General features: G+C 39.6%; 1 protein-coding gene across 1 annotated transcript in view; it reads right to left on the bottom strand.

The window, feature by feature from the left end:
- The window catches only part of Kul (Kuzbanian-like), a 692,619-nt gene that overhangs the window by 453,357 nt on the left and 222,930 nt on the right, over nucleotides 1–16,332 (bottom strand). The window contains exon 4 of the mRNA XM_065232791.1: nucleotides 755–956. Within this exon, the coding sequence (XP_065088863.1) occupies nucleotides 755–956 (202 nt within the window). The remainder of the gene's footprint in view (nucleotides 1–754; nucleotides 957–16,332) is intronic.

Genomic DNA, 16,332 nt, shown 5'->3' with positions numbered 1-16,332 from the left:
ATCGGCACGTGTTTCTTAGTTTGGCCTGTAGCATTTTATCGCACTTTTAACGCCCACCCCCTCCCGCCCCAAGCCCCCACCGCTCTCGGACTGCTCATCCTTTCCAAGTTTGTCAAAGCTCTTCGACCTGCTTGAGGGAGAGGGGCGAAAACAGATCACCCCGGAAGGGTCGTGAAAAGTTCTGCGCCAGGCGGAAAAGGTTGAAAGTTTGTCCTCTCCGGGAGAGTTTCTAGTTTTGCGTGTGCCTATCTCGGGGTCCCAGGCAGGAATATTATGTTTCGGTTTTCTTTTCTGCCGTTACTTCGCCATCGACCGGCATCTACTTTATGGGCGAAAGTTTAAATTTTATGTTTTATGAAGCTTGCTTATAAAAGTTGAGTCCTTCTTCTCGGTGCTTTCGGTGTGTATCGTCGACGTGGCTGTGCGGCGCGCATATGGAAGGTGTAAGTCATTCCGTCGCTAAATCGAAGTTGAAAGTTGCTTTATAACCGGCGAAGGAAGTTTTCGGTGCGGAACACGAACTCTTCCGGTGACTTTTAGTTCGTTGTTGTGGGAATTTTCCGCGGTCATGACCAAAAAGAACACATTTTGTTGAAAGTATTTAAGAAACCGTCGTAAAATCCTGCACAACTACACTGATTACTGTTTCGGAACCAAGTGTAAATTGGCGCCCCGCAATCCGAAGGTTATCGGTTGAAATCTCGTCACTGACCAATCTTTTTTTTTTAATTGAAATTTATTCGGTTGAACTTACCTATTGTGGGCGTGGAAGTTGAGCCGGACCACGTTGGCCGGGCCGTAGCTGGCCGCACTGTGGTCATAGTTGACACTGCGCCTCCGCCGCCGGTGGTCTTCGTGATGCCGGTGGGCTACCTCCAGCTGGCTGCGATCGAACCGTGCCGGTTCCCAGTGCTTGATGAAGGGATTCAGCGCACGCAGCGGCGCCGGGATGGGATCTGAAACATTGAGAAGATGGGAAAATTATTAGAATATGTTTTTTTTTCACAAATCATTCCACTCGAAAGTGACCCGATCAATCATTCAATCGCAAATAAATCGCACCAGACCGCTGACTTTTGTCCAATTCACACCGATTTTGCCACCGAAACGATGATGTTCATTCAACCATCGTCATCGCCCGCATTTTGCATTCCGACATGAGATATCGATTTGAGCCTGCGGCGGCAGTTATCGTCCCTGTCGTAGTCGTCGTCATCGATGCCGTTACCGATGATATGGCGGGGGAAAAAAGGAGTAAGTGGATTCATAAATCAATTTTTGAGTCGCCCCGTTTGCGCCTGAAGGTATGCGACGGCGACGACGACAACGACAACGACGACAACGACAACGACGACGCAGTCAGTTATTCTCACTATACGGCAGTTGCCACAGACGAGAAGGGGGGGGGGTGGCATTTGGTCAGAAAAACCAATTGACTCCGTTCAAATGAATATTGGTCGAGTGTGAAGGCGGAGGCTCGCGGGGCAGTGCAATCGATAGTCGATTTTTCGCCTGCTTTTGGGATATCAATTTTTGCTGGCAGTGTGGATTCGAATGCGATGAATATAAATTTGGGACGGGCGAGGTCAGTAGAACTTGTTGACATGTCCTCTTTGGGGGTTCAATCTCTAACCCAAAGAAGGAGCAAAAATAGGTCGCAATTTGTCATTCATCCAAAGCAAATTTGATGAAATGAATAATTTACTATCGAAACAATTTCGAAGTTCAGTGTGTGGGTGTGTGTGTGTTGGTGGTGACATCTGTTACGGATTTACACATCTGGATCAATCAAAAAAAAATTACTCACGTGCTATGAACACTGTTCTAAATTGGAAGTCAATTTGATCGAGAATAGGTCAAAGCTGCTGTTGTAGAGGTTCTATTCTACGACGGACTGAAGAGTATGTACTTCCTGTGCAAAGCCATGTGACCAGTTCCGAATAGCATTTTGCGATTTCACATTTTTGCAAAAAATCGAACATTTTGGATCCTGTATTTTCTTCTTCTTCTTCTTCTTCTTCAAAATTACGTCTTTGACATTTTTCAATCAATTGTAGCATGAAATCGACACTTCTGATCGAAATGACGACTGAGACAATGTTGTTTAGAAAAGTAAAGTCTTTAGGGAAAAATATACATGGTAATTATATGTTGAGTAAAACTTCAAAAAAAGTGGTAAACACTGAAACATCTTCAATATTTATTGGAAAACGATAAAGACGCCATTGAGTAAAAAAGGTACAAGATCCAAAATGATTTCCCATAAAACAAAATTATGCAACGTTTCATACACATCGGAGAAGGTCGAGTTTTTCCGAGTCGTCATTTGTCGTGCAACTGGTCCATGTGGAAGATCGGAAACGGCAAATTTGGACACAACAATTATGTCCCAGTATAATTGGAATCATCATTCTCTTAAATCCGGTAAGGGTGAGCAGACACGGTTCAACTCTTGCTGTCGTACGTAAAATGGAATTACCTTCACCCGTGACATAATAATCTCTTTTCGGATAATGAGGTTTCGGCTCAGCCACAGCTGCTGGATCCGTAATATTTCCCCCACCACCCCCATCCCACCACCGCTGCGACGATGATGGCATATGTTGATGGTAATTACCACCGAAATCAAACAGTTTATTGGTCTTAATTTCCCAAGCCGTTTTCGGCCCGTGGTGCTCGATTGGGCCCATATGAGCAACTCGGATGCTTCATGATGCTGTGCCATCAGCAAAAATGGAAAGTGATAGTCTCACACTCCGATCAGATAACGGCAACGGCGGCGGTGACAAGAATGGGATGCGGTGGAATTTTTATTATTATGATCAAGGGCAGGAAGATGCGAGTCGAAGTCTCGAAAACTGCTGCGATGTGCTTAGTGTGTCAAGTTGGAGTGAAAGTGAACGGGAGTTTACGACTAGATGATTATCTACACTTTCGAACTTTTTGATTGCCATTGGACTGGGATGGGATTTGATTGACAAATCATTGAGTTGCGAGTTGATTTTTAGTTATTAAGTATGCATCTATAGAGTTACTCAGACAAAACGTAGGAAATCCTCTCGCTTCAGCGAAGTGAAACATGAATGCTCCATTTGGTTTGGGGTAATTCCAGCATTGTCGTGTTTATGTGCAATATCTTCCTTCCGAATCAGTAGGACGGCTTGCAAAAGTGCTCGTCTGCTGGTCCCTCGCCAGTGCCGAAGATTGTGAGCAAGCTGAAGGATACGGGCGGTAGCTGCTAGCCGTGAACGGTTGCTGGGGAAAGCACAAGACGCGAATTTCCTCCCAGATGACTATGGCAATGCAAGAAAATTTGTTTTCGTTGAAGGAATTACTACAACAAAGGTAATTCCTATTCGATATTTTCGCAAACAGTGACAGATAGCAGAAATGAAGCTCAAGTGGAGGTGCCGGGCAAAGGTGTTATATCCTAGAAAAATGGTAAGTTGCAAATTCACTGTTGTCGTCGGCGTAGGCAGTACCGTTGGTATATTTAAAATTAACCATCAGGCGCTGAAACTATTTGCATTATCGCGTATTTCTGTTGTTCATTAAATACCAAGTGAAATTTGAGAACGTAATTTCATTTAAATAGCTTGTTTAACCAGGGCTTAAGCTATCGTCACGTCGGTCATAGCTAGTTATGAATGCCTGAACAAAGCGTAAAGAGAAAATCGAAACATTAAACGTCGCGTGAAAGTGGAACTTAATGAAGTCCTAAGTACTCTTTCGTAGCTTTTAGTTTTCAGATTTGAAAGATCGTCGGTTGCAGTGGCTTGCTTATTGAGCAGAAAAACGCGGTCCCAGGTCCTTTCATGTTAAAAATGTATGGTACGATCGCTTGTTTATCTGTTTGAATTTTGTAAAAAATTTCACTGTCGTCAACAACGTTATAACAATTTTAGTAAAGGTATAATGTGATATGAGGGGCTCGGTGGCCTTAGAGCAACCGTTTTTGATTACTGAGCAGAACATCATGAGTCTATTCTCAAGCCCACCCACATTCAAGGTTCTTCAATCGTTTTACTTGTTAACATGACTACATGGTAATAACAGCAACTGGATGATTAGAAAGGATCTCGTCTGCCTAGTGGCAAACGATTTTGCTTACTGAGCAGAAGACCGTGGGTTCAATCCCAAGCTCCTATTAGCAAAACGAACCCTGCTGCAAACCCAACCCTCTCATCGAACATTCCTGTAATTCCTCGGACTCCTCGGCTTCCATCACCCACTCCTTTCTTGACCTGCGTTCAGGCGCGGCTGGCGCTGGTATTGCCTAATTTGAGATCACCAGTTTTTACACATTGGGGATGATAGATCATATAGAGTTGTTGTTATTCACATCGTCGTGATTTTGCGCAGCTAAATTTGTCATTTTTTATCACACGGGCTATCGTTATTCGTTTTTTTCCTTTCGGTATACTTGTAATATTGTACTGGTTGTTAGTGGAAAGTGTAGTTCGTTACGATAATCGGCTGATTAGTGTTGTTAGTGGAAAGTGTAGTTCGTTACGATAATCGGCTAATTTTGTGTTGTGAAAACAGTGAAAAAATTATCCAATCGGACATATTGTACACGACTAGCATTGGGCGATCTCGAGAATCCAATTCCTCTTTGCGTATTAGAGTATCTCCACCGCTGTTTCTAAATCACTTTTGGAAACTGGGTCAGCATGACTTCCGCCTGTGACCAATGCGCTAAGCCAGTTAAAGGCGATGAAGAATCCGTCTCCTGCATGGCTTTTTGCGACAGGATGATTCACCTAAAGACGTGTTTTGATTTTGCTAAAAAAAAGTCACTGTGTTTTTATGGTTTTTATCAATTTGAACGATTAAAAAAAACTCTAAAATTGATGGTGTAAAAAAAAAAAGATCTTATTCCGGATTTGTATCTGAAGGACGAAAAGTGGAAGAGGCTGATAGGCAAACAGAAGGTCATCAAGAAGGAGTGAATCAAGCGGGCCGCCATCCGGGAAGTTGAAGCATTTGAGTAAGGGTTGGTCGCCGGTAAGGGCCAGTTAGTGCTGCCAGCAGATGAATCAAGAGGTATTCGAAACAAAATTGGTAAGAAATGTCCATTCAAATCGATTTAAAACAGTTGAACAAATTTCAAAACTATATACGTGCCAGATTTGGAAATAATATTTTTGAATCTGGAAGTGTGTTTATGATACCATTATCCATTTGATAAAGGTAGAGTGAACATGCGGGGCTTATTGTAAGTAAAAGTGACCTCGGAGTGGTCGTGAATTACCAGGCATTCTGAAATGGGTCACTGGAGCTGCAATAGAGCTAACACCTTCTAACTCCCGGACTAAACCTGCTTTAATTTAAGGGTAATAAAAAGCAGTTTTCTTCCATAATAACACTGCTGGACAGTGGGGGTTAGATTGTACACACACACACACACACACACACACACACACACACACACACACACACACACACACACACACACACACACACACACACACACACACACACACCAGTTTTTACACATTGGGGATGATTGCTAGTCCCAAGCATCGTCTATTGGTTCTCTGGTTGCCAACCTTCCAGCGTTATCTGGAATCTTCCACGTTTTCCTGGACCATCCAGATATCCAGGACAATCTCTTGTCTAGATTAGACCTTTTATGATTAGTCCAGATCAGGGATGTAAACGGTTGACGTTTTTTACTACACTCGCTTCGTTGTCGTGCGCGACAGTCTGTTTGTATTCGTACCCTCATGCTCTACCGTCGTCTCTCTTACACAACACAATCGGTAGAATAACATTCGAAAAGAAAATGATCAAATAACTATCATATGACATGTGTGATTTCGTTCTAATTCCTCAATTTGGTGTAAATTAAACCATTTCTGATCGGATATGTTTTTACTAGGAAATCGTTGCTAGCTATTTTCAGAATTCACACAAGCACAACAGTAGCAGCTCTTATTATGAGAAAAACTAAAATACATACATTCGTGACGGTCTTCGGCGACAGTGTCGTATGACAGAGCCTGTCATATGACATTTTAGTTTGGTACTGTAATTTGATAGCTTCTTTTGCAAGTGTCAGAAGCAAAGGCAGTCGATTATCACAGAAAATATGTCGACTGTGGTGACCTTTTACAATACCGGTCCAGATTAATCCAGAATTGTTAACATGCCTTGGTTCACAGTAATGTAACATTGACTTTGTCGGTATGATAAAACTTCTGATGAATATCAAGATATAAATTAAATTTGCATCACTTCTATTACTGTAAGCCCCCAGGCCACTTTACCAATGCTTTCGTGACTAGGTGCGTCCACCAGAGCTCTATAACATTAGATGAAATCTGCTCCAAAAAACTTGAAAACAGATTTATTGGAAACATTTTATTGAAATACTTACGCAGCCCAGTACCCTGGAGTCAATTTGACACCAAATTCAAATTGCCGTATCTTAACGAATTTTCAGAAATTTCAAATGATTGGCAAAGTAAATTTATTGGACTTTCTGTTTAAATTATCAGGCGTCGTAAAAATATATCCATGAACTGGCATATGTTGATGTTAGAGATGCTGCAAAGATATTCAAGAATACAAGGTCTTCAAAACTATGGATAGTGTATGACAGAATTTACTCACTAGATGGCGCTAACACGAAAATGATCAAGTGCGCCATCTTATATACACATTTTAGTTTAGAGTTTAGTTCAGAATTCACTCGCCAGGCAGCACATTATTTATGAATTGTTTGCCTTAATTTAACATTTTGACTAGATCGAAGGTTCCCGTCTTGGGCAAAGTTGTTCAGACGAACAAGACCTATACTAAGGTAAAGAGATTAGTTCAAATTTAGCTCACCAGGTGGTGCTAGTGTGACAATATTTTTTAATTGTTTTCCCTAACTTAACATGTGGACTAGATAGGAGGTTTTCGTCTTGCGCAAAGTTGTTCAGATGGCCAAGACCTATCTTAAGGTAAAGAGTTCAACTCACAATTCACTCATCAGGCAGCGCTAGTGTGACATTCGTTTTGAATTGATTGCCGCAACATAACATCTTGAAAGTTCCCGTCTTGGGCAAAGTTGTTCAGATGGACTAGACCTATGGCAGGGACGTAGTGAGGGTTGGCAGCTCCACTGGCAAATCATGACCACCGCTGTCGAGTTACTTTGAAGTTGTTGTCGACGCCAATTGATTTTTCCTTAGATACTGAATAGGATGATCAGCTGCATCCTTTTTCATTTCCTCAATGGATGTGATAAGTTTACCTGCCACGTCTATGCTGACCGTTTTAACTTGCAATGATTCGTTCACTTTGTCAATATTGTTGAAAGTTGTCTCCCATAGTTTGCGAAATAATTAAATAAATTTGTTTCAATAAAACAACTTGATCTTTTTAGAGCTGAAATGTGAAGTTGAACTACTTGAAATATTTGAATATTTCTTGTACAGTTCCAAAGAAGATAATCATTGTACGTGAAGAACTGGCTGCGTGAACTCCGACAACATTTAGATTTTGGGCAGCAAAAGAAATGGGTTGGATTGTTAATTTGATAAATTTTGGTCTGTGCCCCATTTTTTTCCCGCCAAATTATAAGCTTGTCCAGAAATCAGCTATATTAAATCGGTAGTTTTGCAGTTTTTACAAAATATTGTTAGACAGTCCTGATCCAGTTTTCTCGATGAAACATTCTTTGATTTGCCATTCGGAATAAATCCAGGAAACGAATTATCTGGCTCATTTATTTCCATATGTGCTTGGCTAGGAGTACAATAAAACATACCTGTATAATATTTGGCTTGCGTCACTTTTTTTTCAAGATTTTCCTTTTAAGCGACGTAGTGCATTATGTTGTTAAGCTCGTTTTGTATATTTGGGGAAAAATTAAAGGGTGATACGGTCAAAATTTGGTCAATATCAACTTGACGTATTTCTTTCAATTTTGCATTTAAAAAACCTGAACACCCCTCATTTTGAAGGTGTGTGTGTGTAGAATGTTGCTCCTATTTTGATTTTGGAATTCACTCTTCAGTTGTCAAAATGCCGTCCAAGCAAGAAGAGCAGCGTATCAAAATTTTGCTCGCGCATCGCGAAAATCCGAGCAAGTCGCACGCAAAGTTGGCAAAATCGCTAAAAGTTGCCAAATCAACCGTTACAAATGTAATTAAAGTGTTTGGAGAACGTTTGTCGACAGCCAGGAAGTCTGGATCGGGGGGAAATCGAAAACCGGAAGCCGCTGAGACGACAAAGAGAGTTGCCGGTAGTTTCAAGCGAAACCCTAACCTCTCTCTCCGAGATGCCGCAAATAAGCTGGGTGTATCGTGCATTGAGCCAAAAAACGAGCCGGACTATCGACTTACAAGAAGGTAGTGACTCCAAATCGCGATGATAAACAAAATACGACGGCCAAAGCGCGATCCCGGAGGCTGTACACGACGATGCTGACGAAGTTTGACTGCGTGGTAATGGACGACGAAACCTACGTCAAAGCCGACTACAAGCAGCTTCCGGGACAGGAGTTTTATACAGCAAAAGGAAGGGGAAAGGTAGCAGATGTTTTCAAGCACATGAAACTGTCAAAGTTCGCAAAGAAATATCTGGTTTGGCAAGCCATCTGTATCTGTGGCTTGAAAAGCAGCATTTTCATAGCTTCCGGGACTGTCAACCAAGAAATTTACGTGAAAGAGTGTTTGAATAAACGTCTGCTGCCTTTCCTGAAGAAACACGGTTGTTCCGTACTGTTTTGGCCGGATTTGGCATCTTGCCATTACGGTAAAAAGGCCATGGAGTGGTACGCCACCAACAACGTGCAGGTGGTTCCCAAGGACAAGAACCCTCCCAACACGCCAGAGCTCCGCCCAATTGAGAAATACTGGGCTATTGTCAAGCGGAACCTAAAGAAGACCAAAAAAACTGCTAAGGGCGAGCAGCAGTTCAAGGCAAACTGGCTTTCTGCGGCGAAGAAGGTGGACAAGGTGGCTGTACAAAATCTGATGGCAGGGGTCAAGCGTAAGGCCCGGCAATTCGGATTTGAAAAAGCGGAAGCCTAACTGAATATTTTTCCGGAATTTTATACTAATTGAACTTGAAAAAGAAATTTACTTTGATTTTTTAAATAAACGATTTCACCGATTTACACGCGTTTTCCCTTGACCAAATTTTGACCGTATCACTCTTTACTTCGTGGAAAAGTTAGTCGCTAAAAAATCTTGGATTTCGGCACCCTTGTTTGGAATTTACTCATCAGTTCGCACTGTTGCTTCACGTTGTTTCGAGTTTTTTGGTTTCACTTGACAGCTTGCCTAGATAGAGGGTTTCGGTTTGCGGAAATCATATGGAAATCATCACAGTTTAGAATTACCTCCCCAGAGATCGCTAGAGCTTACCTTTCCCAGGTAACAATTTGATGCTTAACAAGTGTTGTTTAATCGATTTTAATTCAGCCTTAGTTTGAATAATTGCTGTACATGGACCACGTTTAACCTTTGTTCAGCTTTTAAACATCTAAATCTGGTGATTATAATAAGCAAAAAGCTTAACAGTAATATGCATTATAAGCTTTTTAAGCCATTTTCCAACCCTTGTTCAGCCCTCTAGTTTTATTTCAAAAATAATAATGAAAGACCGCTTCATATCTAATGCAGTTATATGAAACTGCTGTAACTTGTTGCTGACTAATTGGATTTACATATTTATATTGTTAATTGAAGCCTCAAAATTACCATTGCTTTTTGGGATTCGAACCGGCAGTTGCTGATTCACAGGCGCCAACTGGACCATTTACGCATATGTGTGGCAAAAGGTATGATCATTAAGTTAAATCACGTCAAATTTAAGTTAAATAACAGCAACCGGAAGAGTATTATACAGCAATTGTAAACAACAACTGGTGACAGTAAAAAATTCCTCTCATTTTCAAGTGCAGTGCGATCTGAACCTTCAGTGCAATATAACAGACAAAACACAGGAATACAAATGCTATTCCTAAAAATCTCCTCTTCCTTGTCTCTACTGCTGCCACTGCTTGTAATTAGAAAGATAGGCAGTGAATTTAGAAGAATTAAAATTCCGGAAATGCAACGAGTGACACAGACACTGATGACATTTAAGAAATCAAGCTATCAAAATATGTGTAACGCATTGCTGATTTGTGGAGTTGTGTTAAGCTCAAATAAGGCTTGTTCAATCTTTAGATCAGCTAACTTATTGAGGTTGGATGATGGGGATACAATTCGCTTCATGCACTACTAATCAACTATATGTTCAGCCTGATGTTAATCAGCTTTGTACACCTTAAATCAAACAATAATCAGCTTCTGTTCTTACTGTTCAGCTTGAATTGTTACTTGGGTTGTTTATATATTTTGCTTTTTTTAAATTCGTGTCATCCACATTTAAAAAGAAATATGCAATTCAATTGAAACATCCGGATACTTAAAAATGTTTTCTAAAAAATAAGATACCGTTCATATCAGTCACTTGTGTTCGTCAATATTCTAGGATAACTCTTCTACATCTGAACAACTTTACCAAAGACGAAAACCTCTAGCCCATATGTTAAATATGAGTGAATATTACACTAACCGATGTACCTTACCCAAGTAGCAATTGGGGTTTTATGAGGGTTCAGCAGACATTGATTTAGACTTGCTTTAGCATGCTTTAAAACCGCGATAAAACTTGCAATGTTACTTGGGTAATAACGTATTCCTGAAGTATCTTTCAGAAGAACTCTGCCTTCCTTTAGAACGCCTTTTTAACATGTCTTTGAAAAGTTCAATATTTCTTGAAATTTGGAAAACCTCTTCCAAATCTAACTCGAAATCCAACATACAAAATTACCGTGGAATTGCCATTATTTCTTGCATTCCAAGCATTCTTGACTCTATCATAAAGGACCAATTTTGTCAACAAGTAAACAACCAAATAACAATGCTTCTTCAAGGACCGCTCCACTGCTTGTAATCTTCTGGAGTTTGTCTCTTTTACACTGAATGCCATGGATAATGGTAACCACGTAGAAGCTCTTCACACTGACTTCAGTAAAGCATTTGAAACAATCGACATACCATTATTACTCTTCAAGCTGCAGAAAGTAGGAATGGAAGCCGGACTTTTGAACTGGCTCCAGTCCTACTTAACAAACCGTAAGCAAATTGTACGCTTTCAAAATAAACTTTCAGACCCAATTCTAGGCACCTCTGGGGTCCCCCACAGGGATCTTATTGGGGCCTAAACGACATTTCCTTCATACTTAAAAACATTAAAGTAGGGGAAATGACGGCTTCGGCATGACAGACTATTTTCGGCAACCCAAATTGAAACACTATTTTCACTGCATTTTCTTACGAAAACACTTCGCTGAATGCATGCAAACAATTCTTTATGCTTTCAGCTTCAATTTGACTATATTTTTACCACTGAGAAAAAGCAATCTAGCAGGGTTTTCTTGAAATGAAACACACGCACTACAAATTGTAGCTGATTTCGAGTTGCCGATAATAGAACATCAGATTTACATGCAGTTCAAATGGAACGGTTGCCGAAGAAAAACTGGTTGCCGACAATACTCGCTCTCACTAGAGAAGATTGGAGCTTTGTAAAAGCGTTTCAAAACAGTTTTTGACAATTCTTTCGACTGAAATTGTTAGAGCAGCTGGCAGCAAAAGATTGTAAACAAACCAATACTGCATATGTGTGCGTTCCATAGAGAAAAAGGCTATAGAAAGAAGGTCGCTGCTTATGTTGCCGAGAATACGTAAATTCCCCTACTTCATAGAAATAAAGGCTGTCCCACATCAAATTGCATCACGGAAAAAAATACTGTAGAAAATTATCTAGTTGACCGATCCTTTTCAAACTGTAAACTTTTGGCATATTTATTTCATTCAACTTCAATACCATAACCGTACGCTCGCACCTTACGCTTAACTCCACTCATTAGGTTCTGTACAACATCTGGCTGCAGCTTCTTTTGTACGGAAACCCACTTTTTCTTCATGTCTTCATCAGATTTGACCTCCTTGGGATTCGGTTCATGTCCTTGGGTACGAAAGTGACCCCGTTGGCTTCGTACCACTCCAGGACAACATTTGAATAGTACCACGAAGCTAGATCCGGCCAGAAGATCGTAGGGCCCTCGTGTTGCTTCAACAGAGGAAGCAGACACTCCTTCAGGTAGATCCAAGATCCAAGGTTTACAGTCCCGGTAGTCACGAACGGCGCATTCCGTTTGGCACATGAGCAGATCGATTGCCAAATCATGAATTTCTTGCCAAACTTTGAAAGTTTCTGCTTCCTTACTTCCTGCGGAACATCAAACTTGTGCTGGGCGGTGAAGAACAGTAGGCCCGGAAGCTACCGGAAGTCCACCTTGACGTAAGTCTCATCATACATGATGAGACAATGAAGCCTCGACTGCATCTGGGTGTACAGTTTCCGTTCGTCACGATTTGGAGCCTTCTGCACTTTGTACGTATGCAGTCCCTCCCAGTCCTTGGCTCTCTGAACGGAAGACTTGGACAGATTCAACTTTTTGACCACATCCCTGACCGAAGCATTGGGATTCCGCTTTCACGACACGTCCATTCTGACCGTATTTTTCCTTCCGTTCGATGCTCAGAGTTTCGTAGTAATGTTTAATCACACGACTCACCGTTGACTGCACAATTCCGAGTTGTTTTCCGATGTCCCGATGAGAGAGATGAGAGTTCCAGGTGCTTGCGCAAAATCAATTCGCGACGTTGCTTTTCGGGTGACGCCATTTTTTCCCACTTTCTAAAAACTGCCAGCGATAAAAATACAGTGTAAACAATACACTCTAAACTACTTCTACCCAAATTTTCAAGAGAAAATACCCAATGGGTAATTTTCTACAGAGATTTTTTTTCCGTGATGCAATTTGATGTGGGACATCCTTTAAGAAATGCATCCGGCGCAGAAATGTTCCAGAATGAAATAAATCTATTCTACACCTGGTGCAGCAAAAGTCTACTCCAACTCAACGTAAAAAAATGTAACGCAATAACATTTAGTAGAAAAATTGGAACCCTTTGCATAAACATTCATATTAAGGAAACGAAATAGTAGAGAAATACAAAATTGTAAGAGACTTAGGCGTAATACTGGACACCAAACATACATTTGTAAAACATTATAACACTATTATAAGCAAATCAAACAGCATGCTGGGCTTCATTAAGAGGTTCAGTTATAATTTTCAGGACCCATACACTATTAAATTACTGTACATTGCGGTAGGGAGCCCATAGACTTCCATACACGAAGAAGGCATTGAATCTGTCCAAAAGTAATTTCTGTTATATGCTCTTTGACGACTAAATTGAACTGCATTTTCTCTACCATCCTATGAAGCACGCTGCATGCTCATCAGTCTTCAAAAACACTAACGTGAATTTGCAATCCTTTTCTTTAACAATGACATTATTTTTCTAAAGCAATACTCTCTCTCTCTCTAAATTTTCATGCGCATTTTAGACCTCTTAGAACTCGAAACTTATTCTATGAAAACAAATGCAGTACAAATTACGCAAAAAATGGCCCCATCAATCGAATGGTGCACAATAGACTGATGCAAAATTTGAAATTTTCGCTCCACAGTTGGGTCCTGATTAGCCTCCCGAAATTTGAACTCATTTTGTGAGAAACTGACAACAAAATAAAAATTATTAATGATTCAAGTCCCTGGTGTCTTATGATTATGCTCAATCAACTGTTCAGCAGGCAACATTGGTGTTTATGGCGCGTAAAATAGAGGACAAAAATCACGGCTACTAGGTCACACTGCAGAATACAGTGTTGCCCACAATACAGTTGCTTAGTCTTGCCATAAGATTATCAATCTCTTAAACAATTAATAACTATTTAATGTGACGTTTGGCTGAAAATCGATTTTCTGCAAAGTTGTAGCTGATAAAAATTCCCATAACAATAGCAATAGAATTTGTTAACAGTACAATATGTAAAAAGGCTAGAAGACAATGAACAAAAAGTTTGGTTTTTCCATAGTAATTTCCATATAAACTTCAAATGGTTTGTGCCAAGTCAGTTTCTCACTAAATGAGTTCAAGTTTTGGAAGGCTAATTAGGGCCCAATTTGGAACCGTTTGAGCACTGTGGAGCGAAAATTTCAAATTTTGCATCAGTCTAGTGCACATGTATAACATACATTGCGAAGAAATTGACATCACTATGTCCAAAACCCAAATAAAAACTCGGCTAAGAGAAAATAGACAAAATGCATAGCATGTAAGTGAAACATTGTAAACATTGTATGTAGTCTACTTTACACAACTAAACACAACTCACTATTCTATTCTGGATCGGAACCGTGCAGTTTTAAAGCAATCAATCAGACATGCTTTCGGAAGAGAACATTTTTCTCATTCTCTCAGTTTCTCTCCTGTTTCGCTCTACTACTGTTGTCCGCTCCGAATCTTAGTAGGGTGGAGTACTACTTCAGCATAAGCGACCATTTCCGCAGCAGAAATATCAAATATATGAAATTTAACGTAAACGAATCAATGGTTGCATTTTTTTTTATTGTAGAAAATGATTAAATATTACAATAAACGGTTTTACAGCTTTCACTTTTTGTTCTTCTTCTTCATTTATCTTTTATCCTTGTGTCTGTCAACTTAACTTTCCTTAAATTAACTTAACACCTACGTTAACTTGGGAAACCGATTACCCGCGGCGTACTCGGGGTTAATATACATTCGTTCATGTACACTCATTCATATCCATTCATTATTTATCACCCATACATCCATACATCCGTATTTACAAACACCCACACACAGGGAAGGGAAACCTAGCCTAACTTAACCTATCTTAACCTAACATTTTGTTCATTGTTCTTTTAGCTTTCCATTAGTAGCACAACTAGAATTTAACAAATATTCAAACTATGTCCAAACTGTTTTCTAAAACTAACTCGATTGTTCCATCTTATCTCTCTTAGTTGCTTTTTAAAGACAAACAAAGATGGTTCAGTCACTCTCAAATTGAAAGCGACCACCCTCATCGTTAGCCAAAGTGCTGCTTTACATTTTTGCGAACGCTCATTTATTTTAAATAGTAGAATGTCTTCAATGTCGTTTACTGGATCAACTAAACCTAGACCTCCTTTCGAAAAATCCAAGTACAGTTGGTTACGCTCTTCTTTAAAAATGTATCCAAATGTAAATTTACCACAAGCGGATTTTATCTGTGCTATATGACGGTTCAATGGAGGAAAAACTTGACCAAGATACGAGAGCTTTGATAGAATGAATGTATTCAGCACTCTGCATCTTCATATATATTTAAATTTCTAACTGAATGCATTTGAAGAGTGCGTTTAATATCATTAATAATTGCATTGTAATTGGTATTTACTGTAATGTACCAACTTCTATATATTTGGATACCCAATATTTTCAAATAATCAACCTCTTTTATCAGCTGTGGTCCAAGTATTACATTGTTTAACCTCATGTATCCTGATTTACCCAAATAAATTTTGATTTTTGCATACTTTGAGAAGTTTTCAAATATGGTAAGCATTAAGTCAAACTCCTGATCCGTAAGGATAACAATATTAAAATCATCGCCGTAAACAATCACTTTTATAAATCTATCATAAATAAAAAATCCTGAAATATTTTCATTTAGTTCTCTAATTAATGGTTCAATATAAAGTACAAACAGTGCCATACTTAGAGGGCAACCCTGTCGTACAGATTTATTTATCTTAATTTCATCTGTAAGAAAACCGTTTACTAAGACTCGAGAGTAAGCTATTTCATATAAATTTCTTATACAATCAATTAACTGCTGAGGAAAATTGAAACTTCTCAGAACTTTCCAGAAATATGCATGATTAACACGATCAAACGCTTTATTGAGATCAATGCTTACCAAACAAGCTTTAAATATTATGGTCTCGCATGCTCTCGTTAGAATTTTCCTTAAATCTTTTAAATTATTAACGCAAGATGCATTAGCTAAACAGGCTGTTTGGCCGCTCCCTAATAAACTACTAAAGCAATTCATGATCCTATTGGCAATGATTTTCGTAAATAATTAATAATCGCAATTCAACTGCGAAATTGGTCGAAAATCATCCAAAGAAGTTGAAGAAGTTTCTTTTTTGGAAACTAATGTAATTATCCCATCCGCAAAACCTTTGCTTGGCCTAAAGGCACCGGAAAGATATGAATTATACAATTTCAGCAAGTCATCTTTTATCACTTCAAAATGTTTCATATAAAATTCATATGTTAATCCATCCGGACCTGGAGACTTCTTTTTGGAACATTCTTCCAGGACTGTTTTGTAATGTAGTAATGG

The sequence above is a fragment of the Ochlerotatus camptorhynchus genome, unplaced genomic scaffold (assembly GCF_037179485.1).
Source record: "Ochlerotatus camptorhynchus isolate MF236.1 unplaced genomic scaffold, CSIRO-AGI_Acam_v1.1 ptg000374l, whole genome shotgun sequence".
In the NCBI taxonomy this organism is placed as follows: domain Eukaryota; kingdom Metazoa; phylum Arthropoda; class Insecta; order Diptera; family Culicidae; genus Ochlerotatus; species Ochlerotatus camptorhynchus.
The sequence above is the reverse complement of the archived record's forward strand: the minus strand, read 5'-3'. Positions and strand labels throughout refer to the sequence as shown.